At 31.9% G+C, this 24,837-nt stretch overlaps 1 protein-coding gene and 2 long non-coding RNA genes across 28 annotated transcripts; all 3 read right to left on the bottom strand.

The window, feature by feature from the left end:
• Nucleotides 1–1,049: 1,049 nt before the first annotated feature.
• Nucleotides 1,050–5,795, bottom strand: LOC121222253 (uncharacterized). The gene is made up of 4 exons (XR_005919500.1): nt 5,615–5,795; nt 4,917–5,096; nt 3,703–3,770; nt 1,050–1,279 (listed from the first exon to the last, which is right to left on the bottom strand). It is a non-coding gene; the product is annotated as an uncharacterized lncRNA (long non-coding RNA).
• Nucleotides 5,796–8,156: 2,361 nt separating this feature from the next.
• LOC107914907 (ankyrin repeat-containing protein ITN1) lies at nt 8,157–11,227 on the bottom strand. 21 transcript variants are annotated; one of them, XR_005919502.1, is made up of 6 exons: nt 10,602–11,227; nt 10,072–10,148; nt 9,602–9,650; nt 9,214–9,244; nt 8,870–8,990; nt 8,157–8,428 (listed from the first exon to the last, which is right to left on the bottom strand). XR_005919502.1 is itself a non-coding variant. In XM_041102490.1 (6 exons), exons 2-6 carry the CDS (start codon nt 10,849–10,851, stop codon nt 8,422–8,424), a joined length of 504 nt encoding a protein of 167 aa, XP_040958424.1. In that variant the 5' UTR covers nt 10,852–10,895; nt 10,991–11,227; the 3' UTR covers nt 8,157–8,421. The 21 variants fall into 21 exon arrangements, 19 of the variants coding, with proteins under 19 accessions (XP_040958424.1, XP_040958420.1, XP_040958431.1 ...); XR_005919501.1 differs by having other exon boundaries at nt 10,072–10,181; nt 10,602–11,220; XM_041102490.1 differs by lacking the exon at nt 9,214–9,244 and having other exon boundaries at nt 10,602–10,895; nt 10,991–11,227.
• A 1,515-nt stretch (nt 11,228–12,742) lies between these two features.
• On the bottom strand, nt 12,743–16,054 carry LOC107914908 (uncharacterized). Of its 6 annotated transcripts, XR_005919505.1 has the most exons (5): nt 15,786–15,998; nt 14,670–14,972; nt 14,476–14,519; nt 14,122–14,269; nt 12,743–13,064 (listed from the first exon to the last, which is right to left on the bottom strand). It is a non-coding gene; the product is annotated as an uncharacterized lncRNA (long non-coding RNA). The 6 variants fall into 6 exon arrangements; XR_005919504.1 differs by having other exon boundaries at nt 14,122–14,584; nt 15,786–16,054; XR_001689080.2 differs by lacking the exon at nt 14,122–14,269 and having other exon boundaries at nt 15,786–16,031.
• Nucleotides 16,055–24,837: the final 8,783 nt, after the last annotated feature.

Below are 24,837 nucleotides of genomic sequence, written 5' to 3' on the forward strand. Positions count from 1 at the left end.
ACTAAGTTTATCTATAAAAACAAAATCCATAGTACTGTAGATATGATAAGCTTCTGAAAATGATAGGTGTTCCTTTTCATCCACTCGATGGGGTTATGGGAAAAGGGGAAGAGTACGAAAGAAAGAAAAATAACAGTTGGATTTAACACGTGAAAGATATTATAGTATATGTTTTTCGGATAAATCGATTCATTGGTTGGACCAGATTGAATAATTTTTATTAGTGTCGACCCCAAATATGAATATATTATTTTGATGAAATTAGTGGATCCATAACGCAAACTTTGAATTTGGAGTATTCATTGTCTAGGCCCACCGGTACTGAGAACACTATTAAAATTTGAACTCTCTAACCCATAACAAGTTGATTATGTTTATTTATATAATACCAGTTGCGGTTTATTGGACTGCATTCAAGGGATTTAATTCCAGCAAATTATTTCAGCTTTCAAAAGCTACTATTATATATGCGTTTTTTATTTTATTTTTAGGCTTAGTTTATTTCCCTGAACATAATTTACGAAAAATATTTTTTGAATTTTTTATATTTATTTTATAAAAAATAACTTGGTCAACGAAAAATAACTTAAAAGTCAATAGAAAATAAACTCTTTTTCCTGTAAAATAATTTATCCTTCTAAAAAGCGCAAGTCATTTTTCGAAAAAAGCTCATTTATGAGTAATTTTATTTTTTATAAAAATTAACTTAAATCAAACTTAACATTACTATATTAATAATAAAATTTATTTTTATTTTAAAAAAATATTATAATATTAATATAAAATATTATAATTTTCAATATGATTAAACATACATATTTAATCATATAATAAATTATTAATATAATTAATATAAATAATATAATTTATTATTTTAATAAATTATTTAATATTTTAATTTTATTTTAATAATAAATTTTGAAAATAATAAATTTAAATAATATTCTTCACATATTATTAAAAATATTCAATATTAAATATTTTAATAATATATGTTTTGTACTATAGAAGTTAAAATATGTCATAAGTCCATGTATTCTTCACAAGTTTGAAATTTAGTCTCTATACTTTTGTAACACCTCTCACCCGGTCAGGTTGCCGAACCCAGTAACAGGATGCCACAATAACTTTTGGAACTTATACGCATGCATACACGATTTCAATTAAGAGCAATTGGAAATAATTTATTATATCTTAGGAAAACTTATTAAACCAAATCAAAGTGATTAACTCTGAAACCTCCAATTCGCTGAGTCTGTGTCCTAACCACATGGATTACCTGTTAAGGGATAAACTAAGAGGGTGAGCTACAAAACACAGTGTGAGTTTTAACTAAAAGTAAATGACGCAACAACAAACAGTCGATCAAACTTACAATTACCATAATCAAACCATAAACAGAGATCATATAAGATTAGCGTATCATATTATTATATCACTAAACAGATATGCAAAATCGTATTCATATGTAATATGGTGCAAAATCCCTCCTATCCAACCGCTACACCCCAACTCCATCATCCATCTCACACCAATAAGGGTATGCTAAACCCTTTCCAACCTCTGCACACCAATATTGGGTTATGATGGACCCATCCAACCAAATCACACCTTGAGGTGGTCGTAAGCCACTTAAATGTGATGCAGTCAAGTTGCTAACACTATTGCAGTTTTATCGCCAAATTATAACAATACAGTTTAACTACCAAATCGAACTTCCTTCTCTTCAATATCAACCCCAACCATAATGCATATGCAAAAATCTCTCAATACATATACATATATATATCAAATCAGACATTCTCATATCCAATTACAAAATAGAAAAATAAACAATGTGCACAATTTTCGATTATCACATCCATACATTTTCATATATTAGGTTTTGTATACAACATCATATCAACAACCTATGCGAGTAACCATTTTAAAGTTGTGAATGCATATGTATGAAAATGTTCTAACAATAATACGCCTTTCATACTACAACCAATAACAGTGTCTCAATCACTCCTACAGAGGCTTAAATACACAATAGATCACTCAGGGACTAAAATGAATTAATTTGCAAAAATAGTGACAAAATTGCAGAGACAGGACCACACGGTCGTGTGGGAAGGTTCAAACGTGTGGTAGGGGTACACGGCCGTATGACTGAGATACACGGCAATGTAAGTAGGTCGTGTAACTCACTAAACCCATGTGACAATTTTCAAAACTAAGGAGCAGGGGAGACACGGCCGTGTGGGAACTCCCTAAGCCGTGTGACAAGAAACTTAACCTATTTTCATAAGCGACACATGATCGTATGGACCATCCATGTGCAGCACACGCCCGTGTGGTTACAAAAACCACCCCAAATCTTACTGCAAATCTCGAACATTAACCACAAAATCACCCCTATTTACGAATGTTCAAGAAAGACACCTGAAATCGCAATTCCCAGCACCAAAGATTGATAGATTCGCCTCTACTCTACCAATCTGAAAACTCAATATCACACACATACAAAACCTATAAGGATTTCGACCTTACAATTAAAAAAGAATGAAGAAACTGATCTACAACTCAAAAGATAGCACTTACACGATTAAAACTTTTACAAATGAAAATGTGGAAGAACGGGAGAGACTCTAACGAATCAACAGTAATCAGGGCTTAAGCGCAAAGACAAAATGGCACAAAAACTACTAAAATTTTAGGGTGTTAATGGGAAAGAAAAAAAAATTGAAAAGTAAAAGAAGGACATAAAAGAAAATTCAATAATAAAGAAGAAAACAAAACTGCCAGCCAAAGAGTGAGAGAGAGGGGAACGTTACTAGGAGGAATTTTAGGGATTCTTGTTTTCAAAAATTAAAATAAAATAAATAAGATAAAAATAAATAAAATCCTAACCTATCAAGTTTATTAGAGTTAAAAACCAAAAATAACTTCCTCTAAGCACACGCAAGGATTTGAACATGAGATTTAAGGGTAAGCTAACCTTACCAGTGAACCAATAAACTCATTCTATCACTAGAACACGCAAACAAACTTAAAAGTTCAACTACCCCTACAAACTTATCCTACAAACCTTGACGCTTCTAACCCCAATTTCGGGACGTGATAGTAAGTATCGATACTAAATAGCAAGTATCGATATTTAGTAAATTAGGTATCGATACTAATGTAAAAATCGTATCTTGCCAATTTTGGTTTAAAACATTTTATCGATACCTTGGCAAGAGTATCAGTATCTTTATAACAAGTATTGATACTCGTGAGTAGGTATCAATACCAAATTAGGTTTCTGTCAATTTTTTAAAATGTCTCATTTTCATGGTATCAATATTCATGCCCCGATTATCAGTACTTTTACTTAGAATGCAAAAAAAAAACACAAAATAAAGTGCTCTTCATGCTTAAAACAATGTTCTTACTCCACACACAATTATGATCTAATTTAACTGAACTTATTAACATCTTTTAAACATTTATCATGCCACATCCATACATTTGCATCAAAATTACCTAACATGCATTATCAGCCTTAATCTCAAACATCAAATTGTTCATAAATGAAGTCCAAAACAACATCAACATCCCATAAGTGAAATCTTAAATTTGTGATAAATAAAATGATGATAATAACTAGAACTAGAACTATAACTCTAACCCACAACACATTTATTCAAAGTGTTAAAAAAATATAAAACCACCTACTTGAAAGTTTATTGCCTTGCTAAGATCACTTCATTGGCCACTCCACTCACACTGAAAGTGCTGCTTATCTGCAAAAATGTTCTGTGGAGAGTGTGAGCTTAAACAAGCTCAGTGAATAATTGAAATTACCACAAGGCATACATAACATCATACATAAAGCAAAAGCAACTAAGCACCATCACAGCCATATTTACAACAACGTCAAACTAACATATTCATGATTCGTTATGTTATACGTCTATCTTATGTACTCACATGCACATACATACAACATATTTCATATATAAATCATTTAATGATAATTTGGCAACTTGAGATTATGAAACATAAAAGTGAACTCTATCGCCACACATCGGATAGACCACACCAATGACTCAAAGAGTCTAACATATCACATAAGTGTAACATAAAGCTAAACACTCTCCAACACACCACAAAGGTGAGTACTCACTAGGGGTGTTCAAACGGTTAGCCGAACCGAACTAGTATTAACCAAATTAATCAAATTAACCAACCTTTTTAATCTTTTAACCATTAACAGAATTGAATTTTTTTCAAAAAACTTTATCAAACCGACATATTTCAATTAATTCGGTCGACCGAATTAATCTAAATTTATATGTTTTGTTTAAAAAAAAAACAAGTATAAAACATATCAATTTTTTTTTGATAATGTTCATTTGACAGAATTATTTGAATTAACCGAATTAGTAATAGCCTAATACATATAATATATAATATATAATATTATTTATTAACTTCGATTAATTCAGTTAATTACTCAATTTTGAACCTAATTAACTGTTAACCGAAATTTTAAAAAACTTTTAACCCACCTTTGACCAAACTAGATTGGTTAACCGACCGATTAACCAAATTAGATCGATTCGGTCAGTTAATTCAGTTTTAGCCGAAATTTGAACACCCCTAGTACTCACATCCTATGGCAGCCCAACATCCTCTGTTCATACACATCAATTCATATCACAACCTCGTACAAAAGCATACTTATCGGTTTCAATTTAATTGCACTATAAGTGTCGCAAAAATGCTCATTGAGCCATTATATATTAGGTCACATACGTGTGCATTAAAATCATTTTATCACATACAAGTATTCACACATATTACTTGTCATATCAGCCTCACCTTTCACAACTCAATATACATTAGGCATAATTTCATAACAAGAAAAAAGTATAAAGAAGGCTTACACTCGGAACTTAGGTTAGGAGTTTCAACTATTCCTAATCTCCTGCTTAATGCTACGAATTGCGCATACCGGCAACGACTTCGAGCACTCGTTGTTCGCTCTTTCGCTTATTAGCTGAAAGCTCAAACTAGCTTTTCATTGCCTTTTGCCTTGCTCGTAAAGGGCTCCAACGGTTTCAAATCTTCACAAACATTAATTACAAAATATGTAAAAATGATTAACAACCATAACCACAACATAATCAAACAAAAACACAGATTCTACCAAGCTCCTTTTTAAACCGAAAATTTCAACTAGTTTATTCGAAACTCAGATTCCTTAATCTAGACCTATTCCTATTGCTTAAAATTAATTCTAAAGACCTAATTATACATTTAAGAACATGTCTCAACCTTTAAAATGCCCAAAATTTTAGATTTAAGTTTTTAAAAAAAGTTCGACGTTCATGACTACTTTGAAAGAAAAATCATTAAATCCTTCAAATATTTTAACGATTGATTAAAGCAAGTTTTAAAACCTTCTAATCTCATCGAAACAAGTCAAAAAAACACCTAGAAACAATAGTTTCGCTTAAAAATCTGAATTCTACCATTAACGACCCAAATTTCAGCTAACACATGAAATACTTGTTTCAGTGGATTAAGACTTGATTTGAAAGGCTAGACTACATCAAAATCTAATAGAAAAACAAAACCTTACCTCAATTGAGAAGAACAACAAATGGTTGGTTGAAATTCGAGAAAACCCACTAGGAAAAGAATGATGAAATTAATGGTGTTCTTGATGTTTTTTTTTTTCGAATTTGAAAGAAATTTGGTGTTTGGAAGAGGGTGAAAATCACAATGGTTCAGTTACTAGAGATCAAAATATTTGAATGATGTTTAGGAATTTACAACTAACGACAAAAGAAAAGGGAAGGGAGAAATGTGTGTCAACTATAAGGTGAAGGGGGAAAATAGGTTGATTTTTAAAACATTGGTATAATTGCTTTTGAGCTACTCTCAAATTTAACCCCTTTGCAAAACAGTCCTCTTTTTAAATTGAAGGCATTTTTCTCATTTCTTTCATAAATTGGTTTTATTTAACAAAAATACTTTCCAGTTACTAAATTTTGAATTCCAAAACTTAATTTTGGGATGTGACAACTTTTATTTTCAAGAATTTAGTCCCTCTACTTTTCAGATTTAAAAATCAAGTCCAATTGTTAACATTATTAAATTTTTTTGTCAATTTTATTGATGTCACATTTTTAAACAAAAAATACTCACTTGGTAGTTATGTAACTAAACAAAGACATTGTAATGAACCTGAATTTAGAAAAATATGTTCAATATATACAAAAACTATATAAAATATAAAATTATAGATATAAAATAAACTTAATTAAATAATGTAAAGATAAGAAAATCTCAAATGTACGTTTGTTTCATTGAAAACAACTATTGTGAAATATTTTCAAGAAATCTGCCACACAATCGAAAATATTTTATACAAATTCATTCAAATACCAAAATATATATTTTTTTCCCAAAAAACTAAGTCATTTTCCAGAAATCATTTTCCGAAAATTATTTTCAGTAAAACAGACGGAGCCTTAGTTTATAGTGTTTCACATTATTTTTTTCCTGTCAAGCTTCACATAATGTAATTCATAAGATAGAATTCCTTTGTTTCATTTCTTTTGAAACTATGATATTTGAGTTTAAGTGTTAATTACATTAGAATAAATATTATATATATTATATTATGATTATTATATAGAATAATATTAAATATGATCAAGTTTGGGTTTGAAAATTTCTATCCAAAGCCCAAGGCCCAACGTATTTTTTTAATGGGTTTTTTTGCCCATACTTTGAGTCTCTTTCTTTTTCCATAACTTACAAAATTTTGCCCAAGTCTTCAAGCTTGTGTCAGTAGTTCAACCCTTAAAGGTCTATTTCAAAGTAATAAAAAATTATTTATCATCAGCTTAGAAACTAACACAATTTGTAATAAAAAATAAAATATGGTCAACAACACTAAAACTCTACCACCAAGTCACGAACACATTTCATCTCTGCACGCCAACTTTGTCATAATCTCCACCTTATAAAATACAATAAAGAAACACATATCATGAACTTCATACCTCAATAGTTCTAGCTTTTTAAATAGATGTCACAACTTTCATGATCAAACCTGTAAAAGATTAATGTACCGAAAAACAATAATTTTCCTTTAATAATAAATTCACAAACAATTTCAGAACCTGTAGTACATTCTTTTCCCTTTTCCGATCAAACAATTATTAGTCTCTAATATTTCATCACATGGTTTTCTCCTTAACAATCTTACACAATGTATATACATTGACTATTACCATTGTCATTAAATAAAGTTTTTAAACTTTACTATTTTTTCTTAAAAACGAGTAAAATAAATAAAATTATCTAAAAATAGACATCAGAATTTGAACTTACAAAACACAATCACCATAAGCCACTAAACTCTAATGAAAAGGAAAATGCAACAAAATGCTCACTAAAACAAACAAGCATAATATTGCCATGGTAAAATCATACTATAGCCCCTAAAGTGACGTTGCTCCTACTTTCACTACACCAAAACAGGTTTTTAGTAGCGTTTAGCGCCGCTAAAAGTATTTGCGGCGTTTTTGAAAGCGCCGCAAAAAATGCCTCTATTGTAAACGCCGCAAACATGAAATAAATGCCGCTATAGATCATGACCTTTAGCGGCACTTTTCCCACAAACGTCAGTATAGATCAAGACCTTTAGCGGCACTTTTTCCAAAAACGCCGCTATAGATTAGGACCTTTAGCGGCGCTTTTCCACAAACGCCGCTATAGTTTAAGATCTTTAGCGGCACTTTTTCTACAAACGCTGCTATAAATCAAGACCTTTAGCGGCATTTTTCCAACAAACGCCACTATAGATCAAGACCTTTAGCGCCGCTTTTTGATACAAACGCCACTATAGAACAGACCTTTAGCGGCGCTTTTCACAAAAACGCCGCTAAAAACATATCTTTAAAAAAAATAATTTTTAAATAATATTTATTTCTATGATAAATATTATATTATGTTTCAAGGATAAATAAAAAAATATTTTTAAATTAAACTTTCTATGAAAATTTTAACTTTAAAACTAAATATAAAAATTAATGAATTTAAATTTAAATTTAGAATTTAAAATAATAAATTAATAACACAATTAAAATTCAAAAGTTAGAACTCTTAAGTAAAAATAAAAATTTAGAATCAAAACTAAAATAAATAATACATATGCAAGGTAATAAAACATACGATGCATTTTCTTAATCAAGTAAATCTTGGTAATAAAAGAAATAATACATTTATTTAATCAAGGAAATCTTGTAATGAACTCAAAGCAATGAGCGTCAGAATTGAGAAGAAAAAAAGAATCACGATACACAAACGAGATCCAGAACTTCTGCTCCTTTGGACGCCCACACTGGGTAGTCCCCGCTTCAACGCCATTGGCTATCAGAGCCTAATAACAACAATAGTAGCAGCAAAATCACTCATCAAAAGGTGGAAAAAGGATAATTACAAGTTAACAGTGAGGAGATCGCGTGAAACATAAAGCAGCAGATCCATATCGAAGCTAGTTGGAATGGAAATCCATGGGAAAGCAAGCATAGATTAAAACTTCATAGAACTTTCTCTAAAATCTTCATAGTAAACTGCTTCAGTCTACTTTTTACTTTACTTGTACAACAATTACATGAAATGCCAAAATAAAAAATATGGGTCTGCGCCACAGAATCCATAAAAAACTTCATAGAACTTTCTCTAAAAATTTACTCGCCAATGTTCTCAACCTTTTTTTCAAGAATTTGGAGCATGCAGAAACCATATAATTTAACTATCCCATTTTACAGTGAAAGCTAGGAACACACAAGAAACAGATGAAAAAGGATAAATCTAATACCCGTAAAGCATCTGTAACTTGGCATCCTTGTAGCCCATCTTTTTGCAGAGACCATCTATTCTCAGCATTTTTCTTCTTTGAAAAACCCGTAAAATATGGGTTTTGGTGTTAAATAATGCGACTGCCATCAATATCAAGGTCGAAATCATATCTTATTCTTCCATATTAAGAAAAGTATGCTAAAAAATGAGGGTTAGAAAATAAAGTTTGAAACATACACCATTGATGTAAGTATAGGGTTAGAACTGTATGAACATTAAGCAAAATAGCCAATTTAAATTCACTTAACATTAAGAAAAATAAGTCTGGTTGAAAGAAATGGAGCCAGGAGAGAAGAGAAAAACCTGTTCAACAATGCTAGCTGCCTCAGCAAGCCTATGAAGAAATATATTAGATAAGCCTAAATTAGCTAAGGCTCTCCATTCAATAAATTTCTTGTACTAACTTATTAAACCAGAGAAGTACAAAGAGCATTATGGTACTGCTTGCATGAACATGGAAAGCAAGTTGCCATGACAAAATGAAAACATGAGTATAGGTCTTAAAAAAATAATAAGATAAATAAATAAATATATTATAGTAAACAGGAGAGTTATAAGAAGGAACCATGAACCTTGAGAGCCAAGAAAACAGGAGAGTTAAAACAAACCAATTAATTATATTTACCAAGTTTTATTAACTTTATATATATATATATAATGAGAATAAAAAGAAAAAGAAAATAATACTTACTCTTCTCTATATCTGGGAGGTCTGTCCTTGAATACCTTTCAATGATCACCTGGAATATAAACAAACATATAATAGACAGACAAAAAAAGTGATCAATAACCATCATTTATGGTTGAGGCTGACACAATGTTTGAGCCTATAGCTGTAATTAGCAGGTTAATAACTCAAAAATAAAGTGACCAAAAATTATTACATCCAAGAAAACCCTTTTCAGACCAAAATTTGATTAATCAGATACTGTAATAACAATTAGGAACCTTGGCCCCCTTAGTATAGGCAAACTACACTTCTAGCCTCTTCTAAAAATTCTTAACTTAATTTAAGCCCTTTAGCCCCTTAAATAAATGTTAAAATTCCCTTTTTGGCTACTCCAAAAATTTAATAAATATATTATGGAAAAATAATATGCAGCATCCGTGATACATATGCTTCTACCTCTATAGCAAGAAGGAATGAGAGAAACGTTATACCTCTGCTCTCTTTTTCCTAGTGGCGACATGCGGTGCAGTGTTACCGAACTTGTCCAGGAGCATCACAATAGCCGCATCTGCCTCAAAAGGATGGCACCGCATCATTCTCACTAGTCAATAAATCATATAGCAGATGGCGATAAGCATTTCATAACATTAGTGTGACAATATTGAATATGTTGTCTTGCACTTCAAATCTCCATCATAGTTCCCAAATAATCATAATTTCTTTTGTTTTGTCGTAGAAAAAAAAACTTGCTGCAAGGAATGGATTATATATGACATTAATCAAAGGCAACCAAGTAAAAGTAATCCATTTTTACTTTTTGGTTCAAAATATTCTATCCCCCATTTACCAACATCTTTCGAGCTATCAAACATAGCTTTATCATCAAATTTATTCATCAGACTTTGAGACCAACTTGAACCAGTGCTTTTACTAAATACCATATTCACAAGAACTTGACTAACCAATTGAAATCAAATAACAGCACAAGCAAAATCACAAAACGAAAGCTAAAAATCATTACCATGGTGCCCTTGGCTTGCAGCAATATGCAATGGATCTAACCTAGATTTGTTCTTCTTAGTAACGGTCTCTTTGTTTGAGTATTTTAACAACTCCTTGACAACATCAAGATGCCCTTTCTTTGCAGCAGTAAACAAGGCAGTCTCCCCCAACTCATTCACCTCGTTTACCACACTAGCCTGTATCTCTGAAACCTCCATATTGAAATCTTCCCCACTCGCAGTCTTCATCATCTGAGAATCAATGTCCATCTCAGGAATCTTCTAGCATTGATCGATCCACGTGAACTCCACACCTTGTAAAGAATCACCACTCAAACTCCTACAACTATTATCAACAGAAATAATCTAAGAAATATATATTGAAAGCAATAGAAATAAAAAAGAACACCTCTTGAACAGGAGGAAGTGCGGCTCTTCTTAGTTTTTCTCTTGACATTTTCCCTTGAAATCCTGTTTCATTTCTAGTTCTTCAATGGAAAGAAAGTACTAATTTTTCTTCTTCTTACTCAGAAAGATCTGATTGAAAGGGAAAATGGGAAATGGAAAAAGAATTAAGTACAAACTTTTATTTGGGGCATTTAGGGCGCTCGATGGATATGAGAAAAAAAGGGAGTAATGAGCGGGGTAATCAAAAATTATTTTTGAGGAGTGGGCGGGATTTTGATTATTTTTTGCGGCATTTTTCTAAAAAACGCAGCAAAAAATTATTTATTTTGTACAAAATGACGCCGTTTTGCTCTGTTGAAAATTTTAATATATTTTTAAATCCACATGTCAATACATATGAAGTCTATTTATTATATATCTCTTAAATAATTTCAACTATACTCAATTTCAATATATTTAATTTATTATTATCTCTTTTATAATTATATAAGAACATATTTAAAATATAAATTAAAAAAATAATTAATCTAAACCCAAAACCCTAACTCGATCGCTGAATCTCTAAACCCTAAATCCATAACTCTTAACCCCTAACATCTAACTCCTAAACCCTTAGCCCATAAACCTTAAATCCCAGCCCTTAAACCATAATCCCTAAATTCATACTACCTAAACCTTAAAATATGAACTCCTAAACCGGCCTTAAATCTTAAATTAATCATATACCCTAAACTAAAAACCCTAAACAAATTTATTATTATCTCTTTTACAACTATATAAGAACATATTTAAAATATAAATTAAAAAAATAATTAATCTAAACCCAAAACCCTAACCCGACCCATGAATCCCTAAACCTTAAATCCCTAACTCTTAACCCCTACAGCACGTTTGGTTCGCTGTATTGGAATAAAGGCGTAATGGAATAGAGGTGTAGTAGCAAATCAATTGTTTGGTTGAATGTAATGGAATAGAAGCGTAATAGTATTCTTGTGTTTGGTTGAATGGAATAGAGGTGTAATAGCATAATGGAAAAAACTAAAATAACTAGAATACCCTTAGCATAAATTTGTTTTGGTAAATGATTATTGTTATTGTTATTTAAATTTTAATAAGATTATTAATATCAATAATAAATAATTTAATCATATTTAAACATAATTATTATTAAATATATTATAATTAAAATATATAATTTAATAAAATTCTTAATAATCAATATTCTTATATGAATTTACTCAAATCATAATATATAATACTATAAAATATAATTTAAAATAAATATTATTAAATATAATTTAATAAAAATATATAATTTAATCTCAAGTTTGAATGTGTATTTACCTAGCAAAAATTAACGAACTCTTGTGTAAGTATAACCTAATAATATATGATGTATAATTAATATTTCGTGACTAATTAATAGCATAGAGATAAATATAGTAATGAAGAATTTATAGTATACGATTAAAATGCTAATAATTTATAGTATACAATTAAAATATTATAAATAAAATAATAGTAAATGATATATAAGATAAATTAACATATAAATAAATTAACTTATATAATTTAAAATAATTATTATTAAATATAAATTCTTTAAAAAGAATTTATTCCCTTTTTTTTATGTATATTTGTTCTTGGTGGCTAAATTCTATTCCAACTGTTCACATGTTTTTTCATGCCTCAGTCAGTTCCTTTGTACAACAGCAATACATAGAACAGATGCATTTAGAAGCAAAATTTATACTAAAAGTAGAATTTGGAAGCTATAGAATAGATGCCAAAAGATTTACAATTGTAGGTTTTTCACTTCTCTTGAATCTGAAAACACTTGCAAGCAATCAGGATTTTGAACTTTGCAGAAAAGCTCACCAATCTCACAAATAATTTACAAAGTAATGGAACTGGCATAAAAAAAACACACACACACATATCTTGTTGTCCGTATTTGCGGTTCGGAACGGCCAACAAATCGAACAAATCCTGAACCAAAAACCTTTCTCCTTCTTTGGTGGTGATGCCTTGGTATCCCTCTTGGCAACGAGATCAGCCATGAACTCAACAACAGCCTAATGTAGAAAGAAGTTGAATGAGTTAGTAGCTCATAAGAAATCAAATAGGAAAGGTCCCAGCAAGTTAAATTTGTGGCTATTACTTCACAATGTACCTATTAAAAATTATTGTAACCTACTTAAGTTCCATGTAGCAAAGGAAAAGCACAAGAATAAACTAGAATTAAAGCTGGATGATAGAACATTTGCTTCTGATAGAAATATTGACAACATCAAAACAGAACACATTCAAATTTATGGATTTTCTTATCCCGAAATTTGTAGTTTCAGATTAATATATCAAACCTAGCAGTACATCTCTCAAATCATATATTAATATTCTCATGAAATAAATTTTCATTTGTTTTCTCAATAAAGACAAATCAATTGAGACACAACCCACCAGGCTTTGGCTACCAGGATTGCACGACATGCCTACCAGTTATGTTTGTAACTTGTGCTTTAAAATTAAGTTCAATTAATTGCTTAAATCTATAGCCCCTAAAATAAGAAGAATATAGAACATGGCATAGCTACATTTTCACTCTTTCCAAATTATACAATCAAACAATACATACACACACAGACAAGCATCAAATTCTAACCGTATACAACTTGACAGTTTCACATCTCTGAATAGTTCATGAGTTTCAACCAAAGGATTACAGAAGTTGCAGTAAAAGACAGTGATTGTTTTTTTATTGCTTCTAACTACATTATGGTCTCAAAGAAAATGCAAACCTCAAATGGAGGGGAAAACAAGTGCAAGTGACCATAAATAGCTATGCATTTCAATGCTCAATTAGATAACCAACACTCATATTTGTGCATAAAGTGTAGTGTGAAATTCTTGATATCTTTATTAGGACATTCTATGTATAATAATCTAAACTTATACATTCTATGTATAATTATCTAAACATAGATAATAAAGTTGCACTTTGTTGCTAGAAGCAGCATGACAAGGTCTAAGGCAACAGAAAACATGTGAATTGAGCTATAAAGTCAGTATGGTGCTGATGTAGCACATACACGAATATATATATCCGCTTAATCCAACTGTCATGTTTCATACCTATGTTACTCAAACTTGGGTGTGAGTGTTGGATACAGGTATGCATCTGGTATGGTTAAGCCTTTCTAAGGTTTCCCATGTATTCGGAGGATCTTTAGAGGTAATAACTCCATATCCACATGTCGGACACAAGTGCTGGACATGGGTACTTCAAGAAAAATTATTCAAGCAGATCATGCCCATCAAATTTCCAAGTAATTAAAAACTTCTTAACATCATTTGATATAAATAATTTCAAACCATCAAATATATATATAAAAAGACAATATTCAAGATAAGGGCGATTAAATATAAAAATAAGGGCAATGAAATGGAGATGTAAATACAATACAAAAAAGGTAAAAGAAGCTAAACCTTTCATCTGCTTCATTTTCTACTTCCTCATCTGGCTCAGGTTCCTAGCACCCAAGCCATAGAAGAGAGTCATAATTTTTAACTGTAACTCAAAGCATAATTTTTAAAGCTGCATCAAGCAAACAAGTTACAAAGCTTAAGAACTAACATAGATAATACAAGTATATATATTTATATGGAATCTGAAAATTTACCTGCAACATCTTGATTATCATAAGTGGCACGATAAACAGTCCCATAGGTGCCATGAGCTATAACATTCCTTAAATCCAACTTAGCCAAATCAATCTCCCATTCCTCAGCTGGCCTTTGTTTCTCAATGTTCCTAGACCAAACTCAGCTCAGGTGCTTCTCCAGCTGCATGTCTAAGCTTTTTAAATCAAATTGATCAGCTCTAAAGATCATGTTTTTGCCACTAATGCTTCCATTTCCCTTCATCTTTGAATTTCCACCTCCTTCTAGTCCAACTTGTTTCTTTGGTGCCTTGATACCATTATCTTTCTCACCAATTTTCAAATCCATAGTTAAAATAATATAACAAAATCACCAAATAAAAAAACACAATTAAAGACCCTTAAACTGCAAAACTGATAATAACAATGGAATTTAAACTCAAATTAAAAAATAAGTTGCAAGATTCCCCAATTTAGGACAAGAGGATTAAATATCAATCAAATATACATATGATCGGATAAAAAAACCCAGTTTCACCAACCCCAAATCCTATTAGAAACCTGCATTCAAAATTGAACTTATAACCCAAGAAAGAGAAATAGGCATGCAAAGTAGAGTAAGCAAATTAGAATAACAAAATAGTTTTTTTTAATTAATTAAAAAACCATTTAAAAGAAGTTTTTGAAAGAGAAATTCAGGACGAAAAGGCAAACAGATAAACAGCACCAACAACAATGGCTAAAGCAGCTACAGCTACACCAACAAGAATTTGAATATCCATAGATTGCAAGAATTCCAAATCCATGATCCTGATTCCAACTATACCCCAAGATCTTATATTTCTAAGTTCTAATAAAAAGACCCCCAAATTTCTAATTAATGGACAGGACAGGGGAGGAAAATGGGGTATTTATTCCTTGTTTTAACTCATGCAAAAGGTGCTTTATTTTGTTTTGGCTCAGCTCTTGGCAGAGAAGAGAAAAGAAAAACAAAATCAAAATCAAAATCGATTTTACAGAAAAGAAAAGAAAAGAAAAGAAAAACAGGGAAAAAAATTTAGAAGAAGAAGCAGAAATCTGGAGAAAAGAAAATGGAGAAAATAAAAGAAATGTGAGAAGAAAAGAAGCGTACCGTACCAGAAGAAGAAGTAGAAATCTGGAAAAGAAAAAATTGGGAAACGTTGGGAGAGGATGAGGGCAGAAAATGGAAAATAAAATTGGGAATTGATGGGGATTCCCTATTACCCGCTTCAAACTCAGAGTGGCTATTACGGCCAGTATCAGTAATAGAGAGGGAAGGGAATAGGGGCGTAATACGATTACACCCAACCAAAGGTCTGTTTGGTGGTGGGCCCAGGGAATAGGGGGGAATGCATCCCTATTCCCCCAACCAAATATGTTGCTAATGTCTAACCCTTAAACCTCTAACCCCTAAATCTTAAATTCCAACCCTTAAACTATAATCCTTAATCCATAATCACTAAACCCTATACTCTTTAAACCTTAAAATAGTAACTCCTAAACCGAACTTAAATTTTAAATAAATCATATACCCTAAACTAAAAACCTTAAATTATAGTGATAACTAATTCAATATTTTAAAATTAATACTATCTTTTTTACGATTATATAAAAATTTTTTTAATATATAAATTAAAAAATAATCAGTAATCAAGTACCAAAAAACTTTAAAATTATTTTAAATAATAGTATTTTAATTTTTCCTTGTGTTTTATTTCAAATTATTTCTACGTGTCATTATTTTTTTCTGAAGATTTTAAATATTCAATAAGAATTAAATTGAATTTTATTTAATTAATATAAATAAACCAATTAAGATAAAAAGTTTTAATATATAAATTAAAACTATAATGATAATTAATTAAATATATTAAACCGGCCTTAAATCTTAAATTAACCATATACCCTAAACCAAATATATTAAACCCTAAACTATAATGATAATTAATTAAATATTTTAAAATTAATACTATCATATCTTTTACAATTATATATGAAATTATGTAATATATAAATTAAAAATCAATCAGTCATGTACCAAACAAATTTTAAAATTATTTTAATTAATAGTATTTTAATTTTTCCACTTTTAACAAATATTTTTCTCTGTTTTTTATTTCAAATTATTTCTACGTGTCATTTTTTCAAATTTATCCATTTTTAACAAATATTCAATTAAAAATAAATTTAATTTTAATTAATATAAATTAATTAATTAAATAGTAAATAGACAGAAAAAATGTTTTTGCGGCTTTTTTTCAAAAAACGCTGCTAAAGCCCTGAAAGGTCAAAAAACAATGTCGTTGGGCTTAGGTTTTTTGCGGCGCTTTAAGCTCTGAGAATTAACGGCGCTATTTTAAAAACGCCGCTAAAGCCCTGAAAGGTCAAAAACAATGTCGTTGGGCTTAGGTTTTTTGCGGCGCTTTTCCAAAAAACGCCGCTAAAGCTTTGAGCATTAGCGGCGCTTTTTCAAAAACTCCACTAAAGCCCTGAAAGGTAAAAAAATGATGTCGTTGGGCTTAGGTTTTTTGCGGCGCTTTTCCAAAAAACGCCGCTAAAGCTCTGAGCATTAGCGGCGCTTTTTTAAATAAGCTGCTAAAGCCCTGAAAGGTCAAAAAAATGATGTCGTTGGGCTTAGGTTTTTTGCGGCGCTTTTCTAAAAAATGTCGCTAAAGCCTTAAAAGGTCAAAAACGATGTCGTTGGGCTTAGGTTTTTTGCGACGCTTTTCCAAAAAGCGCCGGTAAAGCTTTGAGCATTAGCGGCGCTTTTTCAAAAATGCCGTTAAAGCACTGAAAGGTCAAAAAACGATGTCGTTGGGCTTAGGTTTTTTGCGGCGCTTTTCCAAAAAACGCCACTAAAGCTCTGAGCATTAGCGGCACTTTTTCAAAAACGCCGCTAAAGCACTGAAAGGTCAAAAAACGATGTTGTTGAGCTTAGGTTTTTTACGGCGCTTTTTTAAAAAACGCCGCTAAAGCCCTGAAAGGTCAAAAAATGATGTCGTTGGGCTTAGGTTTTTTGCGGCGCTTTTTCAAAAATGCCGCTAAAGCCTTGAAAGGTCAAAAAACGATGTCGTTGGGCTTAGGTTTTTTGCGACGCTTTTTCTTTAGTGACGTTTTCCAAAAAGTGTAGCTAATGCTCGATCTTTAGCAGCATTTTTTGAAAAGCGCCACTAATGCTTGATTTTCAGCGACGTTTTTATCCAAACGCCACTAAAAATGCCGCTAAAAGCCTATTTTGGTGTAGTATTTGACAAGTGAATCAACTTATTTGTCCTAGGATATAGTGGTGCAATTGAAAATCTATTTATCATTACTAATCGCTACAAATTTAATATCTTCATTAACAGATCACAGTCGTTTAATGACTGAGATGGGTAACAAAACCATTCAATCAGACTAGCACGGTAATTTTATTGATGCGAGAGTTCCTCCAAATAGAATTGGCAAAGACAAGAATAGCCTCTTTTATCGCTGACAATTTAGTTGAAATAGGATTAACAATACTAATAAATTTAGAAAAAGAAAACATTTTTCAAAGCATAATAAACATTATATATATGACCCTCTTGTAGGTTGTGAAATTTGAACTAATGAACATTAATTAAAATTAAAAAAAATTAATGGAAAGATCTTAATCCATTTTTATTCTATATTGATTTAAATTCAATGTTTAGCTTCTATTTTTTTGTTTAGTTTTTGAAATCATCTTAAATTAAATGTTTAAGGGTAAAAAAAAAGTCTATAGAAAAAATTAAAAAAAATTAATTCAGCTCTTAAAAAAATTGCACCCTTTTGAGTTCTTAATTATAAAAAAAAAAGTTAACTAAACCATTCTGTTAACAGAAATCATTAGTTAACCAGTTTGATCATTAAAGGCGCTAACGTGATTGACGATAGACATCAACAAAAACTAAATTTAAAATTTAAAAAAAATCATAATTTTTTTAAAAAATAATTAATAAAAATTACATCTGGAATGAACCTGGACATATTGTTGTATTGGTTTGTTTGAATCTAGACAACAGTTTGTCTAGATTCGTTGTAGATGAGTTAAAAATATAAAAATATAGAAATTATAAAAAATATATTAATAAATATTTAAAAATTCTAAAAAACTGAAAATTGAAAAGATCCAAATTTTAATATTTTTAATTTTTATTAATAATTTATATATATTAAAATTTTAAAAAGTTCAAATTGAAAAATTGAATTACTATTTTTATATTCGAATTTTGTATATATAACTTATTATTAAAATTTTATCAATAAAAATTATAGACAAAATTGGAATCTAATCTTCCCAACGTGAATTAAAAAAATACTATTAAAAAATTATAGAAAAATTTCATATTGTTTGTGCCGGGAATGAGGTGAGCATTCTTTCTCAATTTTAAGTCCTATCTTTCTTTCACTACACCACAACAGGCTTTTAGCGGTGCATTTTTAGGCCTTTAAAGCACCGCTAAAAGTATTTGCGGCGCTTTGACAAGAGCTGGAAAAAACGCCGCTAAAGACCGCGTCACTATTTTTAGCGGCGTTTACGGAGAAAAACGCCGCAAAAGAACAAGACCTTTAGCAGCGCTTTTCCCACAAACGTCGCGAAAGACCAAGACCTTTTGTGGCACTTCTCCCACAAACGCCGCTAAAGACTATGACCTTTAGCGGTGCTTTCCCCACAAACGCTGCTAAAGGCCAAGACCTTTAGCGGTGCTTTTCCATCAAACGCCGCTAAAAACCATGACCTTTAGTGGCGTTTTTTTAAAAACGCCACTAATTTTGGCAGATTTGTAAAAGAAATTTTTTTATATTTTTAGCCCTCCTATAAAAACAAATCAGAAGAAACCAAATAGAAACCAACCAAAAGTAATAAATCTATATAATATTTACAATTAAACGAATAATATATAATAAATATCAATAATTAAAATAAAAATCGTATTATTCTTACAAAAATGTTAAATTTTAAAATGATAATTAAAAGTCAAATTTGAAACATATTTACACGATAGTCTAAGACGGCGGCTGTTGCGACTGCTGAAACATCTTCATCATATTCTGAAGCTGCAGCTGGAGTTCATCGAACTTTCTACGCTGCTCTGGTTCTCTCGCTGCAGCATCTACTTTAAGCTGTAGCTGGAGTTCTTCATACTTTCGTTGAACCTCAACTTCTCTCGCTGCTGCCTCCGCTTTAAGTTGTGTAATTTGCTCAACTGTTGTCGCTTGCATCTGAGCCATCTGGTCTCTTAACCTCTGAACTTTAGCTTGAGCCTGACTCCCCGAAGGCATGTATTGTTATGAGTTGGATCCAAAATATTGGGTTGGGCTAACAAAAGATCTTTGGAATCAAACCCGACCGTACCTTTCAGGACCCAAAACATCAGTGATAATCCGGTTATCAATGTCGTCAATATGAACAGAACTATCACTGGAAGCCATCGCTTTGTACTCCACTTTTTTATCCTTTAGTTTTTCCTAATAAATAAATCACATAGTTAGGAACGCGATATATATTAAAAAAATAAATGCAACATAACTTAACAATATTTGCTTTACAATAAATGAAATAAACCATTAGAAAATAAACACTATAAATAATTAAAACAAGTGAAATTGTATTAAGCAAACGTACCATAATTTCTGTAGCTTCAGGAGTCATAGGGTTTCCATCTTTCTTCCTATGTGTAATGTCAAAAAGTTGAAGGCATCCAAATTTTTGATCGGACGACAGTTCCTACAATATAGTAGTAAAAATATTATTTGATAGAAAGTATATATATATGATAGAATTACAAAATTAATACTACCTCGACCTGAGCTACATAAGCAAAACTTTTCGACCCAGCTGTGTGAGTGAATTTCTGTTTCTGCCTACTATTTTTTCCAACTCATTCACGATCCTACGTTATCGAATTATTAGTACGTTAATTAGTAAATACTATAAACCAAAATAAATTACAAGATTTTTGTAGTAACACATACCTCTCATTTCTTTGAAGTCCAAAATCTAACGACCTCTTCCCACTAATGCCTCAGCATTCCCGGCGGGACATTTTGTAATTTCTTGTCTAGTGTTGTTTTTGTCTTAAAATAGTCTTTCTTTAAAGTGCTCTTATGGTCTCTCCATCTTTTTCCCAATGCCTTCTTTACATAAGCATTGGAAACCTCTAGAGCAAATCTCGCCTACAAAAAACACAAGTTAAGAAAGTAAATATAAATGAAACTTAAACCCAAGTATTATAAATAACATTAACTTGTTGTTACTTTAATTTTATCGCGAGTTTGATTCTTGTTACTATCGGGCATTGCTCGCCATGACTCGTAGTTAATTGGCAACATATTTGCATTCCGTGCAAGAATGCCCAAGTATCCTGCTAAAAGGCGAGCTTCTGATCCAACAGGCTGACCAAAGCTATTACTGCAGACTTTGACACGCTCGACTAGATCTAGCTCGTATAAATCCCTAAGTAGCGTACGTCCTCGAACTCTTCGCGTCCCACCACTTTCAGCTGAAAAATATTATATTTTAATATAAGAATTTTAAAAAATAAACAATATGTCAACACACATGTAAATTAAATGTTAAATTACTTTGAACTTGTGTAGGTTCCTCAAGTGTAACCGGAACATTCGAAGATCCGATAGCAGTCTGTTGTCCAGTGCTGTTTGCTTCCGCCGAGTTTGGAGTAGCTTGAACAATGCCTAGCTCTCGCACTTTTCTTCTAGGCATTTTATCTGCAATACAAATAAAATAGTTGAAAACTTAGTATACAATTACAACAATAATAACACATATAAAATAATTGAAATATATAATAAGAGCAATATTTATATTATTATATTACATATAAAAAAATAATCGTAAAAGCTTACTACATTATAAGTCGTAAATATCTTCATCCGTATCCTGACGAACCCATTGAAATTGTGTACTAGTACTAGGAATGTTTTCGCTTAAGTTTTGTTCTGGAAAGGACAAAGTTTGTGTTCTGTCGTTAATGCCATCTCTACTTCCACTGCCCATGTCAAACAAGTCTCTAGGGATGTTACGGAGTATAATGTGCCAACCCTCATCAGTTGGATCTTTTGAGTAAAAAAGTTGTTTGACTTGAGAAGAAAATACATACGGCTCATCAATCAATTGTTGTCCTCCGTGAATCAATCGAGCGAAGTTCACCATTGTGAAACCAAATTGATCTTGCTTGATTCCACGAGCAGTATTAACATCGGCCCAATCACCTCGAAATAAGACAACTTTCCATTTGCCGTAGTAATCCAACTCAATTATGTCAGTAAGAAGTCCGAATTATTCCACATTTCCCTCGACAGGATTATTGTCCCTAGCACTAGCATAACTTGTAATTGAGGAATTAACAACTATTCCACAATTTTGCGTTCTCCTCAATCTCTCGCGATATTTTGTATGAAATCTAAATTCGTTGATGAGGAACGCACTGTATCTTTTAACCACCCGATTTGGACCTTGGGAAAGCCATTTAACTTCGTCGGTGACGTTCTTCCTGCTCCAAACCTATTGAATGGAAAGTAAACTGAGTAATTAAAAATGTTATGAGAAAACATTATGAATTGTCGATGAAAGCTCCAATTGCATACCGTTTGGCTTAACCATTCATGGAAAGATTCTGTGAACAACTTATTGATATCTCAATGTTGTGTTCTTAGAGAGCGCGAACGAGATCTCAATATTTGTTTGTACTCACTACGTTAAAAATATGTTCAGTTTGTTAGAAGATAAACAATATTTGATTGATGAATATTTATCAAATTTCTAGAACTTACTTGCGTAAAGGTCCCATTGATTCGTGGTGAAACAGAACATATCGATGTGCTTGTACCCACGATAAATCATCTAATTCTGCAATTTTAACTTTACCGTTTGCTTCTTCAAAACTTTGGAACAAATAAGTATCGGCGAAGTTATGATCCGTGAGTCCAGCATTTCTATTTGGTCTGTTCAACCTTGTTTCAACATCTTCCAAATATCTTGAACAGAAGGTCATACATTCCTCTGCCAAGTAGCCTTCAGCAATCGATTCTTCTGGATAACGCTTGTTGCGATAGTAAGACTTTAATTTGGATAGGAACCTAAACACGATATACAACATTATCAAATGTTGTAAGTAAATGCAGATAGCTGAATGAAGGAAAATTTTAAAAATTTTAATTAACACCTTTCTATGGGATACATCCACCGATAGAAAACAGGTCCGCCTAGAATTACTTCATGCGGGAGATGGATTATCAAGTGAACCATAATAGTGAAGAAGGAAGGTGGAAAGATTTTCTCCAAGTTGCATAAGTCAAAGCGGCTCGATCTTGTACCTTCTGAAGTTCTTGAACATCCAAAACTTTGCCACAAATGGCTTTCATTATATTGGATAGTTCAATTATACAAGACGTCACCTTTTTCGACATACAACATCGTAGAGCAACTGGCAATAAATCTTGCATTAAGATGTGATAGTCATGTGATTTTAGCGAATATAGTCTTTGATCTTTAACACTAACACATCGAGATATATTTGATGCATACGCATCTGGAACCTTTATATCCTTCAACACTATGCAGAACACTTCTTTCTCTGTCTTCGACATTGAGAAAATAGAAGGCGGCAACCGATATTTCCTATTCAGAAGTAGATTCAGATGAAGATCAGGTCGAATTCTCATGTCGACTAAATCAAGTTGACTGTGAAGATTGTCTTTTGATTTTTCGTCTACATTCAAAATTGTACCGACAATGTTCTCGCAGACATTTTTCTCAATATGCATAACATCAAGATTGTGTCGTAAAAGGTAATGCTCCCAATAAGGCAACTCAAAAAAATACTTCTTTTTTCTACAAGTCCGCCTTATTAGGATCATCCTCTTCATCGGAGTCATCATCAGCTTCATCATTTGATCTTCTATTTCTTTGTGTGTTTGCCGGTTGGTTCATCTTCCCATAACTGAAATTCATATCTTCCAACATTAACAAGATTTTAGATCCACTTGTCTACGAAGGAGCTTCTCTAAACTCTCCAGTACCGTCAAATGTTGAACTCTGAAATCTAAATCTATGATTTTTTGGTAACCACCGATGATGCCTCATGTAGGAGAACTTCTTCCCATTGTATAACCATTACGAACATGTTTGTGCAGCACAACAAGGACACGCATAACGACCCTTGGTACTCCAACTGGATAAATTGGCATAAGCGGGGAAGTCATTAATGGTCCACATCAAAGCTGCACGTAAATTAAAGTTCTCCTTTCTCAGCACATCGTATGTCTCGACACCAACCCATAATTGTTTTAAGTCTTCAATAAGTGGCTGTAAATAAATGTCGATATCATTCCCGGGCCCTTTTTCTTCACGGATAATCATAGATAAGATAAGGGAAGATTGCTTCATGCAAATCCACGGAGGCAGATTGTAAGGAACAAGCACTACTGGCCAAGTACTTTACGCAGTACTCATGATCTTGTAATGATTAAATCCATCAGATGCTAGGCCAAGCCTCACACTCCTAGGATCGCTTGCAAAGCTTGGAAATTTATAGTCAAATGATTTCCAAGCTAAAGAATCTGCTGAATGCCTTAATAATCCATCATCTGTTCGTCCATCATGGTGCCACGTCATTGAATCCGCTGTCTTCGACGACATGAAAAGCCTTTGAAGCCTTGGTATCAGCGGAAAATACTGCAAAATCTTGACCGGCTTCTTTCTTAGTTGTGCATCATTTTCATCGTTGTTCCCATCTTCTGTGTTTCTATTTATCCAACGGGGTTGCCGCATACATGACAACACTGTTGGTTTCTCCGATCACCCCAATACAACATGCAGTCATTCGGGCAACTATGGATTTTGTTGTACCCAAGACCTAAGTCTTTTATCATTTTCTTCATATCTTTACATGACTGAGGGATTTTTGCAAACGGAAACATTTGCTCAAAAACTCTAACAACATTGTCAATGAGTTCCTGGTCCACCCTCCTAAACATTTTAACTGGAAAAGACGAACGCAGAAAGGCATTTTTGAAAATTTTGATCCCTCATATAGTTCTTCGTTCATCTCATTAAGTAGCGCGTAGAACTTCGCCGCTTTTGCATTCGGATATTCATGAGGTACACTTGTTCTCGGTTCGGTAAAAGCATTTGCACCAACAT

This window comes from Gossypium hirsutum, chromosome D10, assembly GCF_007990345.1.
Source record: "Gossypium hirsutum isolate 1008001.06 chromosome D10, Gossypium_hirsutum_v2.1, whole genome shotgun sequence".
Lineage (NCBI taxonomy): Eukaryota > Viridiplantae > Streptophyta > Magnoliopsida > Malvales > Malvaceae > Gossypium > Gossypium hirsutum.

Excerpts from the sequence above, each read along its gene's own strand:
- LOC107914907 (XM_041102486.1), bottom strand. The coding sequence starts at position 10,851 with ATGGACATTGATTCTCAGATGATGAAGACTGCGAGTGGGGAAGATTTC. Across the intron at positions 10,182-10,601 it reads TGCAAGCCAAGGGCACCATG|TGAGAATGATGCGGTGCCAT; the intron begins GTAATGATTTTT and ends TTTATTGACTAG. Across the intron at positions 8,991-9,601 it reads CCTCCCAGATATAGAGAAGA|TCGCATTATTTAACACCAAA; the intron begins GTAAGTATTATT and ends TATTGATGGCAG.